This window comes from Sarcophilus harrisii, chromosome 1, assembly GCF_902635505.1.
Source record: "Sarcophilus harrisii chromosome 1, mSarHar1.11, whole genome shotgun sequence".
Classification (NCBI taxonomy): Eukaryota; Metazoa; Chordata; class Mammalia; order Dasyuromorphia; family Dasyuridae; genus Sarcophilus; species Sarcophilus harrisii.
Window position 1 is genome coordinate 327,220,696 of NC_045426.1, and position 19,504 is coordinate 327,240,199.

Consider the following 19,504-nt stretch of genomic DNA (forward strand, 5'->3'; position numbering starts at 1 on the left):
GGGGTGTGTCAGGGGAAAGGGTTAAATTTAGAACCTCTTGTGTCTGAGGACAGCCCTCCATTACATTAAACTGCTTCATATTTCTTATCATATTTATCTTGAAAGGTAAAAATATATCAAATTAAGTACCATGATAATTTGTCCAGAAAAAAAAAAAAGTAAGATTATTAGCATTTAAATTTAAATGTTAAAAGTTGTTTAAAGTGTTAAAATGTTTAAAAGTTAAATTTAAAAAATTTTAAATTTACACTGAACATTTTATTTATGTGTTAAGTAGTTTTGTTGAATATTGAATATAGCATTGAATATAGGCATTTTACCTGCTGATGTCTTCTCACGAAATTCTTCCAGTTTCATTAAAGTTGCTGTAGTCAACTGTGCCAAATGAACTTCTTTTGGGGGCCGAAAGAATTCCACTATACCATTCACTGTTTTCTGTTAAAATACAATCGTCACTAACACAATAACACACAACACAAGTTTATGTTCATACAGACCTCAAAGAAAAAGTTCTGATAATAGAAGGCTCTTTACTTACTGCATCATATATAATTTCCAAAGGTTCAGCTTCTATGACACATCTCTGAGCAGCAGATCCATCTAATGGATTGGTCTCAAATTTAATTTTGAAAAGTGAAGAAAAAGAATCCAATGGAGAAAGGAGACGTGGTTTTGAGTGACGATATGATGAACCAGTAATACAAAATGAATCTATTTTGCTTTCAAATCTATATGAAAAAGGACAATACAGAAATTGATAAACAAAATTAAGCATTTTCAGTATTAAAAACATAATATAAAAAATTAACAGTTTAAATTAAAATCAGCCAATAAATTCAAAAAAATATATTTTCTGCCTTAAGTGGTAGAGTTAAATGTGCATCAATCTGCTTTACTGGTTCTTTATTCATGTCAAAAGCATTAAAAGTGGTTGTCCCTCAAAGTTCGGTCCTGGGACCTCTTCTCTTCTTTATTAACCATTATCTCAAGAGCTGCTGTGGGTTCAATTATCATTTGAACGCGGAAAATTCCCTATCTATATATGTAGCTCTGAGCTCTCTTCTGCCACATTACCAACTGCTTTTTGGATAACTTGAACTGGAAAAAACATCTCATACACAACATTACCAAAACAGAATTTATTACCATTATTCCCCAAATCCTTCCCCAATCCTAAGTTCCTTGTTTTATCAAAGTACCACCATCCTTCCAGTCATCCAGATTTGCAACCTTGGTATCATTTTTAATTCCTGCCTCACTCCACATATCCAATTAGTTAATAAATCAATCCTCTTGTTATTTGACCTTCACAATATCTCTGATACATCCTTCCCTTCTCTTAATTCTAGTACAAGTTCTTATCACTTCTTGCCTGATATACTACAAGTCTTTTAATCAGTCTCACTGTCTAAAATCTTACCAATCCTCTACTCTGATTCCACAGTGATTTCCCTAAATCATGGACCTGAAAATGCTGCCTCATGATTCAACAAATTCCAGTGGCTTCTTATTATCTGCAGAACCAAATATAAAGTCCTCTTTTTGGTATGCAAATCTCTTTAACACTTTGCCTCTTCCTTTATTTCCATTCTTCCTCCACACAGTCTAACATCCAGCTATTCTACCTTATTTGCTATTCCTTACACCACTTCATCACTCCTTCCTTTGCACTGGCTATCTACGATGCCTGGAATGTTCTCCCTTTTTATTTTACCATACTTCCTTCAAATCTGACCTTTTTCAGGTTGTTTTTCCTGGTCCACCCAATTATTGGTACCTTCCTTTCTTAGATTACCTTTTGCCTAGTCTGTCTATATCTTGTACATACCTAATTATTTATATGTTATCTTACACATTTGGGTGTCATCTCCCTGAAGGCAGAAATTCTTTTTGTTTTTCTCTATATCTCCAGTCCTTACTATAATGCTTGCCACATACTAAGTCCTTAATTAATGCATATAGATTTTAAATTAACTTTAATCATTTCTCAATACCTACTTAGAGTGATATAGAAAAACTAGCAGTTGTTACATATATTAAGTTCAATTTTAAAAGGAAGTATCATCAAATTCTATAAAAAGATTGAAACACAATAAAACTAGTTGATGACTGAATATTGATTCTCACACTAAAAACAAGTTCTGGGTATATTTTAAAATTATACAAACTCTCTCTCTCTCTCTCTCTCTCTCTCTCTATATATATATATATATATATATAGTTTATATTTAAACTATATTTGAAATGAAACTTTTAAAATATTATTAGATAATACCATGCCTGTATTGAAATGCTGAAGAATATGTAAGATTCTGACAACTTCTAATTCTTACAATATGATTTTTTCTCATAATAGGATTAAAATTAATGTGATACCTACTTTACTGCTTGTGCTCCTGGTCGTTGTATGATCAATGTGCTGAATTCTCCTAAAGAAATAAGTACCAACTCAGATTTCTTCTGATTTTCTCTTAAGGAAATATGCATGCTTTCCAATCGTAGAGATAATTTTTTGGCTTCATACTAGGGAATATGTAAAGAAGTAACACTTATTATTTCCACAACCTTCCCCCCCCCCAAAAAAAAAAAAGTCCAATGTACTTTAAATACATTTCATTATAAAGTCATTATATGACAGAAGGAAATAGGTAGAAATTTTTAATCTCTCTTTTGCAAAGGGAAATGTTATATTCATAAAGAAAGTACACAAGAAAATAAATATAAGCTTTCAATAAAGATAAGCATTCAATTTGTTGTTCAGTCACATCTGATTCTTTGTGATTGCACACAAGAGTTTTCTTGGCAAAGAAACCGAGTAGTTTGCCATTTCATTCTCTAGTTCATTTTACAAATAAACAAAGTGAGGCAAACAGAGTTAAGTTACTTGCTCACAGTCTCAGAACTCGTGTCTGACTGAGGCCAGATTTTTACTTACAAAATTAAGTCTTCTTGAATCCAGGCCCAGCAGCTAGCACCCAAGTATTTAACAGTCCTGGTTGTAAAACGTTTCATATATAATATGTATCTACCCAGCTTGCTTTCCCTAGTTCTCCCAGGAGCCAATGAGCTTAGAATAGGTAGGTACATGAGGTCAGAGCCAAATGCTGTGGCTCAACTCTTCCTAAACTACCAATAAAAGATAAAAGAATTTAAAAAGAGCCACAGCAAGCTAAGGAGCTTCTGGCTAGCCAAAATCAGGAAGGGTTTTTCTACCTTAGAGATAGGAGTAGAAATCAAAGTGCTGATGACAGTCCTAAACTCTGTAATATTAGAAACACATTTTTTCAAAACCATCTTCTTTATTAATATAAAAGGATCTTTGACTTAATAATTTCTAAAATGCAATCAGCTCTAAAGTATCCTAATTTAGGATCAATTCCTTACAAAGTTTTTGGTTTTTGCCTCTTTTTTGGGAGGGGGAGGGATTGATCACCACTTCTGATATAACAAAAGCTAAATCTTTTTAAAAAGATTAAAAAGATTTTCAAAACATTCATTAAAGATAAATGAAATAAGTTATTTTATATACACACACTTATTTTATACTACCTACTTTTCCAAACATAAAAAATAAATCACAAAACATTAAGATGATACAATAAGAAATGGTGGCATTTAGCAAACATTTAGCAAATTTCCATGTAATGATAGCATACTGTTTTGGGCAGTGTTGGGTCAACAATGTTTTCACTATAACCAATCGCTTCATAGAGTTTAGCCTTCTCTTCAGGTGTCATATATTCTTCAAGACCTTATAGATTAGAAATAAAAAAAACATTAACTATCATTTAGCTTTTTTTAGTTTTGCAAAGAATATAAAACTAGTATATATTAGCAGACATTAAAAAATGTATATCATTTATTATCTTTTAAAATGTTTTAATATATTGGTTTACTCACTGTCTTTGGTATACAAGGTTTTGCAAGGGTGAATATTGAAAACTATCTTCGCATATATTTTGAAAACAAAAAAGCATTATTTATAAAAAATAAAAACAAAAATTAAAAAATGTTGTTTAAGGGACAGAAGATAGATGAAATGAAAAGTTTAAGTTGACTATGAAATGGAGTATGAAAAATCTGGGACTTTATTTTCTAAATCATAGCGAGACTTTAATTAAGAAATTCATTAGAAACAAAGCATCTACAAACTGAAGCTAAACAAAAAAAAAATTCATAAATTATGTAAATAATTTATGGGGACAAACATGTTCAACTATTGGTTGCCACCTTTAAAAAACAAAAATACCTTGTAAAATTTCAAGCAAACTGTTAAGAATAGATCGTAATTGTCATAATACTACCCCCTAATTAACTTTCATTTTTGTCTTTGATTTACCAAAGTATGTTCCTTGAAACAACAACTACCAACAATAGCTGCAGCTAGCAGGTATATAATTTTTTAAGGTTTGCAAAGGAAACTGAGGTAAACATGAAATTATTAATTTAAAATTAATTAATAAAAATTAAAATTAATAAAGTGTCCAAATTCAACTTAAATTCAGTTCTTTCTGACTCAAAAGATCAGTGACCAATTTGCTATATCACCTAGTTGTTCATGCAACATTCCTACATTCTTCTCTAATTTCCACTTCTTACTCTGAAAACAAAACTGGAATCAATAGTCATTTGTTCTGGAAGAAGCATGATTTTCTGCTCTACTCAATTTTATTTTTAAACTTTCTAGATTCTAACTCCCTTCGTTGGCCACCAAATTTCTAGAAATATTCCTGACTATTAGAACCTAAGCTCCTTGAAAACACAGACTGTTCAACTTTTTTATTTGTATCCCCAGTGCTTAGCATAAACTTCAGGACATAGGCTCACTTGGTTCATGAAATAATTTTAACAAAATCATTAATAAAAATATTAAAAAGCACAAGGCAAAGCAAAAATTCTTTGGGGAGTGTATGGGAAAACTCATCATTCTGTAACATTCCACCAAGTACTCCATCCAGCGCATCACCATCCTATGTCCCTCTGAATGGAGAATAGGGCATAAACTCCAAAGCTTCCATTTAAAATGGGAGCTCAATTCAGAGCATCTCCTCGTTTCTTAGCTGGCTGCTCTCTACTTTAAAATTCCAGTGATTTTCCATTAGATATTTACTCCAGTCCTTCCTGTCCTCCCCACTATGTACAGTCTTCCTCCTTTAGATTTAATGCAAGTTCCTTGAAGGCAAAAGTTTTTTTTCCTATTTATATCCTCAGGGCACCACAGTGCTAAGCAGACAATAGGCACTAAATAAATACTGGCTAACAAAACTTCACCAGAATCTTCCTTCAAGGTGACAATGAACTAGAAATATTTACCAAGTCATCAAATCAATTCCCAATCCACCAAAATGAATGAATTCATGTTTCAAAGGCAAACTGGCATGAAAATGTAAATACAGAAATGTCATAGGAATTGATTTAGCTTTAACAGCAAATTTTTATTTCAAAATTTTAACTTCACACATTTAAATGATTAATGACACTAAATTTAATTAAAAACACATACTTGTAAGTTTAGCATCTGCTTGCTCATTAGTAGTAGTATTTGATTCTGACCAATTCCACATCCAACCAAACCATCCTTTATTTTCCTCAGGAGATGCTCCAAAAATTTTGAATCCAGCTTTTTTTATCTGCAGCAATGAAAATTACATAAAACTATATAAAATAAAATGAATTTGATGAACTGGTTTGTAGCTAGAAATTAAAAAACAATTTCACACTCATCTTTCCTAGGCCTATAAAGCCGGACATATACATTTACATTTACAAAAGTAGATGACAAATTACATAGTTAAAAGTCACACATGATTTCTAAGAACTGCTGCTAATAAAGAGGTTTCCTTTTTATTATGAAAAGAAAGAACTCAATAAAAGCCACTGTCCCAGAATAATGTATTTTTCTTCAACAAATTTAAGATTTTAAAAGACTACTGTTTTCACAAGAAGTGATTTAACATTCACAAGAGTAAGGTCAAAAGTATTTTAAGGCCAAAGTATTTTAGATGGTTAAATTGAAATTCATATGACTTTTATCATCTAATTTCAAAGACTTTGATCTTATTTTCCAACACCTGAAAACATATATATTAAATTTACCTCAGCTTCTGCTTGTTGTCTTGCCAAAATGATGTTAAATACATCTAAGACTTTTTCCAAATGCTGAAAGTAAAAAAGAGAAAAGATGTGCTAATATCACCTATAACTTTATATAAGATAGCTCTATTAAATTATTATTGCTTAAATTAAGGGAATTTTTGCATATAAGAAGGGTGACATGAAGTGAACAAAATAAAAAAAATGATAAGAAATTGGAAAACACCTCACTTTTCAAGATTTAACACCTGAAAAGCATTGCTATTTTCTATCAACTACAGCAATTTTAACACAGACACAAAAGTATCAGACAGACCAGTCATTACCAAAAGGAACAAAAAGGTGTATAATTTTTTAAATATATGCAAATATTTGAAATATAGTACAGTATAACATTAACACAAATCTATTAAATCACCTGAAAATTTCTTAAAAGTATAAACGTACATTAAATGAAGCTAATTATGATTTTAGGTAATAACAAGGAACCTATGCTTACCTTTAACAGAATAATCATTGGCAAGATAAAGTGATCAACTGATTTACTGCCAGGGAAATTAAAACAATTTTTATTTTGCCTCTTCAAATCAATTAATCAACATATTCTCAGTGAATGGCATCCCTGTTTTGTATTCAGCACTATGGATTTTAGGCAAAGGGAAAACTAAGGAAATAAAAGGCATCATCAAGGAGCAGAAAGAATACCTACTGGACAAAATACTGAACAAAATCAGGAAACATTGGTTCTGGTCTAAAATTTAACTAAAAGTTAATGGTGTGATCTTTGATTCACTTGTCCTGTTTGAGTCAGTTTTCACTTATCTGGGCCATTGTTTCATTTTATGCAGAACAAGAGAATAACAATAATTTATCACAGTTCTTAATGTAGATATAAAGGGTGATAACTATAAGCAATTTAGGACAGCAAGAGATAGTTTACCTGTCAGATCTTTGGAGAAGATAGGAAAATATGACCAAACAAGAAATACATTATGAAGTGAAAAATGGATAATTTTGATTACATTAAATTTAAAAGATTTTGTATAAACAAAACTGATTTAGTAAAGATTAGAAGAAAATCTGGGAAATAATTTTTACAGCCAGTGCTTCTCTGATAAAGACTTTATTTCTAAAATATAAAGAAAACTGAGTCAAATTTGTAAGAATGTAAGTAATTCCTCAAATGATAAATGGTCAAAGGATATGAACAATTTTCAGATGAAAAAGTTAAAGCCATATACAGTCATGTAAAACCATTATTGATTAGAGAACTGCAAATTAAAACAACTCTGAGGTACCACCTCATACCTCATATTAGCTAATATGACAGAAGAAGATAGCAACAAATATTGGAGGGGATTTGGAAAAACTGAGATGCTAATGCATTATTGGTGGAGTTGTGAACTAATCCAACCATTCTGGAGAACTGTTTGGATATCCAAATAGATATAAAACTGTATATACCCTTTGATCTAGAAATATACCATTACTAGATCTGTATTCCAAAGAGATCATAAAATAGGGAAAAGAATCTACATGCTTCCAAATATTTTTAACAGCTCTTTTTCTGGTGTCAAAATATTGGAAAATGAGGAGATGCTTATCAATTGGGGAATGACTGAATAAGTTGTAGTATTTTAATGTAATGGAATAATATTGTCCTTTAAAAAATGATGAGCGGGCTGATTTCAGAGAAGTTTAGAAAGACTTATATGAACATGCTGAGTGAAATTAAGCAGAACCAAAACATTGTACACAGTAACAGAAGATTACATGATGATCAACTATGACAAATTTGGCTCTTCTCAACAACAGAGTGATCCAAGACAATTTCATTGTCTTGGGATAGAATACACTATTTGCATCCAGAGAAGAAACTATGGAGATTAAATGTGGACTGAAGCACTTTTTTTGTTTGTTTGTTTGTTTTTCTTTCTCATGGTTTTTCCCTTTTAGTTTGATTTTTCTTTCACAACATGATTAATATGGAAATACATTTTAAATAATTGTAAGACAACATGAACAATGCAAATATAAAATTAGGAAGTAAAGACTAAAACTAATCCAGGGAAAGAAGAAATCAGAATAAATTTACAGTAGTTGAAATTTTTACATACAGAACAGCATTTGATCTTGGTTTTAATGGATGAGTAGAATTTTGATAAATTTTTAAAATTTCACAGAAAAGCCTACAGGTTATTAGCACTGCAAACAGAACATATGAACAAATTTTTATGTGTAGAAATTAATATAGCATATAGGAGACTAAAGAAATTCCTATCATTAGCATATAGGTTCTATGTTTGTAAATTGTGTAAAATAAGATAAAGTGACTAAATTATGTAAACCTTAAAAACTTGAAAACTTGAAAAAACTTGAAACCAATGGTGTATGTATGTGCAGATTCTTGATCAGGGAAATGACATAATGAAAAATTGGATGTTTTAAATAGCTGTGATCCCAGGAAGACTACATCAACTCCAAAAGGCTTCCAGATTTAGGCAAATTCTAAAGGCTCAGATTATGTAGGAAAGTATTCAATGGCATATAAATGATAACTGAGAAGATTATATAGTTAGATATATAGAAAAAAAAAACATAACAGGCAGATACAAATAGAGAAGATATGCTAGCAAGAAAAAATAATAAGAGTGGAATAAGGAAATTGCAAGTCACAGATGCCAAAAGAAGTTTCAAGTAGTATAGTACAATCAATATATCGCCAATGTTTAAAAAAAAAAAAATGCTAACCTGCAAAGAGCTTAGAATTTCAGCAGTTGCCTTCTTATTTCTTATCTTTTTCTTATAAAGCTCTTTATACTCCTTCACATTTTGTCTATGTTCATAAATATATTTCCATGACCACATCTGTAGCCTAGGCTGGATATTTACTTTAAGAATACCAGTTATTGCATATTTCCACCTAATGAAAAAAATACATACAAAATAGCTCTGAGATAAAGCTGAAATTATACATATATATATATATATATATATTTAAAAGTACAGATTAATGAAGTATTGTCAGAAAGACCTAAGCTCAAACTCAATCTCAATACTTACAACTTATGTGACCTGTAGACAAGTCATTCATCATTTAACCTCTCTTTGCCTCAGTTTCCTCAACTGAAAAATGAGAATAACTGTACCTACCTTTCAAGGATTGCTGTGAAAGTCAAATGAAATATTTTTAAAGGTTTAGCATAATATGTGGCACGTAGCAAGTGCTGTAAATGCTTATTCCCTTCCTCCTTTACCCTTAAAGCTATAACAATACAACTACCATTCCACATTAGTTAAAAAAGTTTCCTCAATGGAATTCCTTATTATTGTTGAAATCAAAGACCTAGTTAAAAAATAATTAAAGGACCCAAATAAGAAAAACATTCTCTAGATTTTCAAATTTCATTTTAAGAAAGTTAAGGTAGTTTGTCTGAAGAAACATAATTTACGTACTATGAAGTAGCTCAGTTACTGGAAGCTGGCTCATGAATAAAAAAAAAATCAACATATCTAAAGATTCCACACACTGAAGAGAATATAAAGTACAAAGTATCTGAGAGATAAAGCTATGGAATTCAATATCTGACAGAATATATTCAGACAATTTATCTTACAGGGCTTTAGAAAATAAAAATACTGAACTAGAAAATTTAAATTCAAATTTAAAGGAAATGTTTTTGATTGGGAAAGCTCAGTCCCTCTAAGTATTAACTTTAAAAAGAATTATATATTACAAGTGCTACCATTTCAAACTTTATATTTAATTTCAAAATGTATACATATCAAATTAATGACCTGGGAATAAATAGCTATCATAATGTTTGCCTCAGACTACCCCCAAAAAGACACAATAACCTACAAATAAGGTCACAATTCATGGGTGAAAAAAAATAAATGAACAATGTATCCCTCCCTTTAAATAATACAAATTGCTCCCAGAAATTATTTTTAAATGTCATTCTGAAATTCTATCTTAAACAAAATATCTTTTTTTAAAAATGTGCTTACCATTTTTTGGCATTGTTGTGAACAAGTACATCAGGCCTGTATTTCCTATATGGCAGGTTTTGAGTCATCATGTCAACTGACTCAAGGAGTTCCATGATACTGAAATACTAATAAATGAAGAAAAAGTAAATGTTCATAAATGTTTCAAAAAAAAAAAAATCTAATCACTGAAAGAAAGCAAAGGCCTCAGTGATTTACCTTTTTCTAAGCACACTGCTTACATTTTAAAGATGATTTCAAAATTTTAACTCATTTTCAAAACAAAAAAATGACAATTCAAAATAATCTATAAAAGCATTATCACCTGTAATTTATTCAATTCAATGCCTATATCTTGTAGCCTAACATCCAAATCCATTTTTGGTGTGGAACAATCTAAATCTGCTCGGAGATTCATGCGGAGTTTGGCTTGAGCTGATATGGGACGGAATACTAGGGAAAAAAAAAACAGATTGAAAGAAATTAAATTGAGAAAATAAGTCAACTACCTGTTATTAGAAGAAAGCCTCTTCTTCCACTGTGGTTTCAATCCTCAAAACATTAAAAATGGATAGGGTTTACAATATATTCTCCCCCCACCCCCCTTTTTCCCCACTAATCTCTAACTTCTAGACATTGTTACACCAGAGGTTTCAAGTCTCTTGGCCAAAATGTTCCAAAGTGCAATGAAAACCAGATTAAAATGCAATTGGGAAATGTTTTAAAAAAATAAAATGCAATACAACTAGATAAGGGTAATTTATGGTTTTCCAAGTCAATATAAAGTCTAGAGAAATTGATTTCTATTTGAGTTTGACAGCACTGGTTTATACTTTCATATCAATTATGATTACAAAATGCTTCCATATACATCACAAATATTAATATTACTTAACACTATACCTCAGAGAAATATGCCTAAATTCACGGAGCTAGTGTCTCTTTCAGAATTTAAATCCATTTCTCCTGATTTCAATTGCTGTTTCAACTATCACCCAAACTACCACAAAATTTTAAGAAATTTTTAGAGCTACAAGGTATTAAAAACATATTCTAATTAAGTTTTGAAGCTTTTTTCATTTCTCCTTTTTAATCCACATAATTTATTATCTCCTTTTACTAAGTATGACAAGGGCTAGCTAAATATAAATCACATATTAATGTGAAATGAAGAAATATCTAAAATATACTGAAATTCCAAAATGAGAAGTAAAATAACTTCAGTATGTGTTTATGCAAGGTACTATGGTAGGTACTAGGGATAATAAGAAAAATTTGCCTTTAAAGATCTTGTTTCCTACTGAGTAAAACACATTGTATTTAGTATGTTAAGTAAATAAGAAATATGTACAAGTAATTTAGAGAAATGCTGACAAATGGAAGATTAGGAAAGATCTTGTGCAGATACTAATACTTCAGCTGCCTATGCTCAAAACACCCACCTGGTGGGTAGGTGAAATATCCATGTCAAGGAAGACTCATTAATACTATTTAAGTGAAAGAAAGCATCTGAGAAACAATATAAATCAGTCTGAAAAAATAAAGTGAATTATCACAGTTGTAGGTATGCTAAAACATAAAACGACATAAACTATTTTTTCATATACTAGATTTCTTCTTAAAATTAAGTATGTTCTATATATGGAAACAGGAAGAAGTCTATATATCCAAGCTGTTGAATTACTTGACTTTATTCATTTTAGTCAGTCCAACTCAAGAACTGAGTTAGCTATCAACAATAAGTCACCAATAATAAATAATTCTTGAATGTCCACAGAGCATATAATATGAACTTATATTTCTCCATATGCCTAGAACACATCCCCTTATTCCCAACATCAAGTGAAATAGTAATAAACACAAAATTATTACAAAAGAGTTTTTTCAGAATAATCTAATAGGAAATAGGATATTTAATATGAAATTTCCTCAGGTTACCAATTTGAAGCCATTTAAAACTTAAAGATCATTAAAATCTTAAAAAAAACAACAACGAATATTACTCACCAAAATCATAACCTTCTGGAATAATGTTTTTATGAACAACTCCATACTTTAAACTTTCCTATTAAAAGACAAAATTGATTTTATTTATGATTAACACCAATACTGTAAAATAATCTGACTTTCTGCTATTGCACATATAACCTGGTAGAGAAAACTATTTTTTACTATCAAACAAATTCAATTGTAAATACAAGACATTTAGCACTGGCAAAATAACAGCAGTGAATTTAAAATAATCCTTCAAAAATTAATATTGTAAAAGAAACTGCTAAAAACTAAAGCTTATTCAGATAATTGATATCACTGAGCTCTGCTGACATATTTTAACTAGAAAGGAACCAAACAAAAAATAATATATCTAAGTGTCATAATATAATCAATTTTAAAAAACAAAATTTCCAGTCATATGTATGTGCAGGTGTTTTTCTGAAAGTGTTCTAAGTCCTACTTCAATGGCTCATTGCAGCAAGGATTGGACTCTTATGTTCTTGAAAGCTAAACCAGCTCTAACCCTAATCCTAAATGTGCACTCTGGGCTTATCAAGCAAAAAAAGTCTTCAAATATGGGACCAATAATGAACATATTGTCTTTATTAGGACCAAATTATTTAATATGAAAAGCTCATTGCCAGATTAAGTAATAGATAATGAATTTTTAGCCAAGCGATACTCATCTACTAAGTTACAGAAGGATTCTTCTTTAATATATCTGAGTACACACTCTGGGGGGAAAAAAATCACAAATTCTTAATCAACTTAAGGAAAGATATGACATTGAAATATACTTACCAAACATTTCTTATTATCACCATACTTGTGAAACATCTTAGATTTTACATTCCAATAGCCAAATAGGTTATCTAAACGTATTAGCTGAAAATAAAACAAATCATATAAGCTTTCAGTTTATTTTTTGAGGTACTCTTAATAAATTATAATTTTTAATGTGAATTTTCAATAGTGAATTGTATTTGTGCAAATGATAAAGCTGAAATCACTACACAGTATATTATTTTCCCTTCTTAAAATTAACAAATAAAAAAGATTCTCTAGCCACACGTCAAGATGTAAAGAAAATGCAAGATTAATACTGTCACTGTCCCACCTTACAGAACACTTTCTCAGTTGCATCATGTACAGATGGTTTCCAATCTTGATCAGTTGTCTAAAAATGAAAAAGTTACACATGAAATCAAACTTTATACAAAGGCTTAGTAACAACCTACCATTTATACCATTAAAACTATAAAATGGCTATTATATATATACTTTCACAAGTAGCTCACTTAATGTTCAAAATAACTTATAATATATGTATTGAAAGTAATATCCCCACTTTACAGATGAGGAATCTGAGGTTTACAAAGCTTATTTATCTTGTCAGAGATAGCAGTCATATTACCAATCATACATTAATCTAAGAAAAATAGTGTTCAGATTTTCTCTTACTAGATCAACTAGATGCCAAAAGGAAACAGTAAATAACATTGCACATTAAGAATAAGTCCAAGAATCATTTAAGAATAAACTATAAAGAACTACAGGTTCCAAGTTTATAAACAAGTTGACAATTCAAAATAGGGAAATTCAAGGATTACTAAGAACTTGGGGTCCACTAGAAACAAAAAAACAAAATAGGAAAAGGTACTTGCTGACTCAGTGGCCTAAATCCTCCTGATTTTCAGTTCTGTTTCCCATTAGAATACCATGACAGGAGCTCTTAGGCTTTAGAAGTATATGGATATGAATTTCTTCATATCATTCATCTAATAAGTAGCTAAGCAAGACTAGAACTTGTAACTTTTGCTAAACCACTGACTTTTAAAAACTGATATATAAGCATAAAATTAGATTAACATGTATGAACATAAAATAAGATTAACACACATGTAGCAATTACTTTTAGGTTTTATGAGAGTTTAACTAAGATCCTATGGGAACACACCATTGAATATACATAACAATTCTCCCTCTTTTCAAAATAAACTTCCAATTCCAGGTACACATGAAAAACTGAGAATAGAATAATGTCACTGAATCTGGACGATGAATCAAGAACCCAAAGACTTTATTTCAAATGCCTTCTTTGTCACTTGTGTGTCTTTGTCCACATATGTAGACACTATATGTCCTTGAGAGCAAATCATTTCAAAAATATATACTTTAGTTTATTAATCTGAGTATAGACTAGATTATCTCCAAAATACTTTCTAATTCATATTCAATAATTGACATTCTGATCTTAAAAAAAATAATAATCTAAAGTATTTACCTCAATTGTTTTTTTTTTAAACACCAATGATCAAAAAAAAAAAAAAAATAGAAAACACTTATGCCTTTGTAATGAGACAGATAAATGTAACTATTCATCATTGACTCTTCTCCCAGCTTTGCTCCTAATTTTCTGACCTTCACCATACCTCAACTGCTTTCTCATCCTGGAAAGTACCTTCACCCCTGTAAGTCTTCTACTCCCACTGGTATATTTTTCCTGGAATCTCCATTTTAAGGAAATGTGCAAGTCAATCATTCTTTACTCTTTTCTCAGTTTTACTCCTGACTCCTTGGACTTTGCTACCATAAACCTGAACCCCCACCTCACCACCACCTAAACACATACATTTTAGCTGCCTTTTTAAAAAAAAAAAAATATACCATCTTCCCCATTATAACAAATTCCATGAGGCAAGGACTATGTGTTCTTTTTTTTTCATTTCTATTTCCAGGGTCTAGCATAATTCTAAGTACTTGATACATACTGACAACTTTGTCCTCCATTTTAATTTTGCAAAATCTAAAGTTCAAAAATAATCCTTGTACTATTTCATTAGTTCTTATTTCTTTTCCTTTCAGTTTCATTGGATGCCAAAAGGCTTTATACTTGATCCTGTAAGTAATAGGAAAAAGCATTTATCAATCCTGGAGAAAGAAGTTTGTGTGACATGGTCAGATGTGAAGGAAAATCACTTTTGTAGTTAAATGGAAGATGAATTGGAGATGGAACATAACTGAGGTAGAGATAAATCTACTAGAACTGTCCAAATGAGAGGTGATAGGTTCCTGAGCTATGCTAGTAACTATATCAATAGAGAGAAGAAAATTCCTTTGAGAGTTGCTGTAGAGAAAGAAACTGCAGAATCTGGCAGCTGTTTGGGATATATGGAGTGAGAGAAAGGGGGAGAGTTAAATATGCCTCCAAATTTGCTAACCTGGATAAGGTGAAGAATGGAGTTCCTCCTAACAGGAAATAAGGGGGTTGAAAAGGAAAGGGTGGGGGGACAAGGGAACTTTACAAGGAAGATAAATATAGCTTTGGCAATAAAGAGTTTGACATGGAACATCTAGGTCTACATATTCAATAGGCAACTGGTCTTGGAAAAATGCAGCTCATGAGAGACTAGGTCTATATAAACAGATGTGGAAATCGTCTTCATGGAGATGATAATTGAACCTAAGATAGTTGGTGAGATTACCAAGTGAGAGACTATTGGAAGAGAAAAAGAAAGCCCAGGACAGAGTTTTGGAAGATACCCATATTTATCTAACAGTAACTCAAATACCATGGTTTGCTGTTCAAAGAGCAATGGCAAGTCTTTAACTCGTAATCTGGCTTCTATTCCTATTACTTTTCTGAAATTATTCTCCTAAAAGATGAATTTGAAATCATCATAAGTCCTTAACATTCAAGACCTGAAACTACTAAGTATTCTGAAATGTTGTTCTCCCTTAGGATCAGTTTGCCACACTGAACAAGACTGATTAAGATCGGTTAAGCTGCCCAGATGAAGACTGAGACTTGGTATAATAATGAAGCAAACTACATGAGTTCTTATATATCTTTTGAGTGTGAATATAGTATCACATTTTACATGCTATAATAACCCCACAGTTAAGAATAAGAGAGTATATGGCTATGTATATTTGACAATCACCTTTATATCAGTCTCTTTTGATAACTATTTATAATAAAATAATTTCTAAGAAAGTGAGCAGAACTTTTTAATTTAATTGATTTTAATCAATCATTGAATAAGCATATCTTAAGCCTTTACTAAATGCCTGGTGTGCTGGTCAATGAATATACAAATATAAAGACATAATTCTAGCTCTTAAAGAGCCTTTATCAGGGCAGCTAGGTGGCACAATGGTTAGAGCACCAGCCCTGAAGTCAGGAAGACCTGAGTTCAAATCCAGTCTCAGACACTTAACACTTTCTAGCTGTGTGACCCTGGGCAAGTCACTTAATCCCAACTGCCTCAGCAAAAAAAAAAAAAAAAAAAAAAAAAAAAAAAGAGCCTACATCTTAAAGAGGGAAGTACATGTAGAATCTGTACACGTAGAATAAATATAAAGAAGTAAGTGCAAACAAAGATGGTATAGCTGGAAGGAGGGACACTTGCAGTTGAGAGGAATCAGAAGAAATTTCATGTGGAAGCTGGTAATTAAACTGTCTAGTGAAGGAAGAACATAAGGAGAAAGCACATTCTAAGAACAGGAGTCAGAGAGTATAAAGGCTCTTATCCATAAAGCAGCAAGTAACAAAAGGAAAGTCCATTTGGTTGGCCCAAATGATAGGAAGAGGAGTAATTTATCATAAGTTTGGGACAGGAAATCAAGAAGTTGGAAAGGAAGCACTGTTGCTCAGTTCGCCCAACATATGTTCTCCCCAACAACCTAGAAAAAGCACCATTCCAAATTTTTATCAAGAAAACCAACAAGAAGTCACTTTCCCAGTCTAGGGCAGCTTAGGAAGATAAGAGAGATCTATGGACATGGGGGTCAGTCAGTAGCAGCAATGTTACTAGCAAAGAGTACAACAGGAGTAGTTATATAAAAAAAGATAAGTCTAGACAGAACACCAGGACTAGAAGTACAGGGACACAAAAGGATTCCAGAGAACCCATGAAGTAGCACTGGATACAGAAAAAGATGCTATCAAGTAGCTTTGTCACTCATTACTCTGTTCCAGATCACAAATTCAGGGCAGAGAGCAACTGAAGGTGAACAGGGATCTTGTTTGTATATTGAGCAAATAACAAGTTTTAGAAATTTAGCTATGGCTCCAAGCCAGAGCAAAGTAGTTCTAATCTGAAACCCAACATAAAAATCTTCAGTGATATAGGATATTTTCCACCTACCAAGGTAGGTATTTGACTTTGGTATTTGTCTTCCAACTAGTAGCTCAGTTACTAGCAATCTACAATGAGTTAGCAGTGACTGAGTCGAGGAGGATTCTACGAAACCTCAACCATGCATAGGCCAAAAGGTCCAAACCTGGCAGAAATTTGCAGAGCTAAGAGGAAGAGAACAGCAAACAGACCTCTCCCCAGATCACACCACCTTGGAAACAAATGAAACCTTATAGGCTTCCCAGACTAAAACAAAAACAAAAACAAAAAAAACAGCTGATGGGCATAACACAACAGAAGCTCAGGACAGACCATTCTCCCTCAGAAATCAGCACTGTCCAACACCAATGTAAATCCAAACTCAAAAACACATTGGGAGAATGAGTAAATAAAAACAGGACTCATCCATAAAGAGCTACTACAATAACAGGGAAACTCAAGATTCAAATACAAAAAGAGAAGTACTCAAAACATATACAAATAAAACCCCAATGAAAAATGCCAATTAAAATAAACCCAAGAAGAATTAAAGAAAAATTTTTTTTTCTTAAAACAGTAAAAACTTAATTTTAAAAACCAAATAAAAAGTGTTAGAGGAAAAAATGAGGCAAAAAAGAGAACTATGAAAGAAAGTTATAAAGACAATTTTATAGCTTTATAAAATTACAAAAATTTACATAAGAAAATTACACCTTAAGAGAATATATCATTATAAATACCATTAGAAGCAAATGATTCCATGAAAAATTAAGAAATAATAAAACAAGTCAAAAGACTGAAGGAAAAAAATGTTGACTATCTCATAGGAAAAAACAGACCTAGAAAACAGATCAAACTGAATAAAAAATGATACTCAAATACAGGATTCAAAAGAAACATAAAAAAGGAAATATGAATAAGAATAATGTGCATATTTGGTAATTAAGGTAATACACACACACACACACATACACACACATATATAAAATAAAGTTGATCAGTTTTTTATTAAAGTGACCATGAAAGTTATTAAATATCTGCCATATGAATTTTTATATGATAAAATATAAATAAAACTGAATAATACATTTGCAGCATCTAAATGAATTTGGTCACTTATAAAAATGTTCAAGAAAATATTAGTCTTCAATAATTTCTAAGAATGAAAAAAGCAGTGTCTTTAGAATCTAATGTCTATTCTTCCAATAAAAGTCAATACTGAAATGGTCAGTAGAGTAATTTGGAAGACCTAAGGTCAAGCCCCGTCTCTTGTCCTATACTAACTGTGTGACCATCAACCAGTCCCTTCATCTGTCAGTGCCGCATAATAATGTCTAAGGCTCAAAGTCATGGACAACATGAGGCCAGGAGCAAATTTCTCCTTACTTTCATATGGGTAAATGTGTGAGTTTATGTAGGTATCACCTGCAATTCTGTTGTCAGCTCTATGTTTGTATATGGATATATGTATGTGGGTTTATGGGTAGATGTGAATGTATGTATGTGTTTCCAAAAAAAAAAAATAAAGTTTTGCCTTTTTAATGACAAGATACTGTTAAGGGACAGGTCAATTCTCTGAGCACCTCCACAGCTGTGGATCATAACATCTGAAGGAGTCACAAAGCAGCCTTTGCTGACGCAGGTGTTTGTGGACTGGGAATGAGATAAATTGAAGGCAGAGGGAAGAGGAGAGAAGTCAAGACGATGCAACGGCCTCTCAGTCAGAGAGGTCAGAGAACAGCCACTGCCTCTCAGTCTCCTTATATCATCCTCTCACAAGAGAAGATCCATTCTGGGTTGGATCTCCACCAGCCACTGTCAGGTGACTCCCATGTATTCCAGCAGCTCCCAGTATATTACAAGATACAAAGCTTATATACAAGTTCATAAGCATCACCTCAATTTGAGAAACAAGAATAAAACAAGATATTAAAATAATTTTGATATGTATGATTTAAATATAAAAGCCAATAATTTTTAAAATTAATATTCAATTTCAATATTCAAAAAATATTCAAGAAAACCTACTTGTGATAGAGAATGAATTCATAAAATTTAATATTAGCAAATGTTTATACACTCAAATTGACTATGTGACAGCTATATATCATGCACTACAATGACAAATAAAATCTGCAGAAAATACAAAAAAATACATAATTAACATGACTGAATGACATCTCTCTAGTAAATTTAGCTATATAGAAATCTTTGGCAGAAAGGACTTCAAAGACATATCATTATACCTTATATTTACCAAGCTTCCAAAAAGATTTTATATATTTATTATATAGAACATCTAATTG

At 31.4% G+C, this 19,504-nt stretch overlaps 1 protein-coding gene across 6 annotated transcripts in view; it reads right to left on the bottom strand.

Annotated features, from left to right (window-relative positions):
- The window catches only part of VPS13A (vacuolar protein sorting 13 homolog A), a 238,714-nt gene that overhangs the window by 179,073 nt on the left and 40,137 nt on the right, over positions 1–19,504 (bottom strand). For all 6 annotated transcript variants that reach the window (XR_004230796.1, XM_031945506.1, XM_031945511.1 and 3 more), the window contains 12 exons: positions 13,196–13,255; positions 12,880–12,963; positions 12,091–12,148; positions 10,409–10,536; positions 10,105–10,211; positions 8,845–9,016; positions 6,097–6,159; positions 5,504–5,630; positions 3,657–3,751; positions 2,381–2,523; positions 539–728; positions 321–435 (listed from right to left, as the gene is read on the bottom strand). Coding sequence is in view for 5 of the 6 variants with exons in the window: in XM_031945506.1 (XP_031801366.1) it covers positions 321–435; positions 539–728; positions 2,381–2,523; positions 3,657–3,751; positions 5,504–5,630; positions 6,097–6,159; positions 8,845–9,016; positions 10,105–10,211; positions 10,409–10,536; positions 12,091–12,148; positions 12,880–12,963; positions 13,196–13,255 (1,342 nt within the window). In the remaining variant the exon portion in view is untranslated. The remainder of the gene's footprint in view (positions 1–320; positions 436–538; positions 729–2,380; positions 2,524–3,656; positions 3,752–5,503; positions 5,631–6,096; positions 6,160–8,844; positions 9,017–10,104; positions 10,212–10,408; positions 10,537–12,090; positions 12,149–12,879; positions 12,964–13,195; positions 13,256–19,504) is intronic.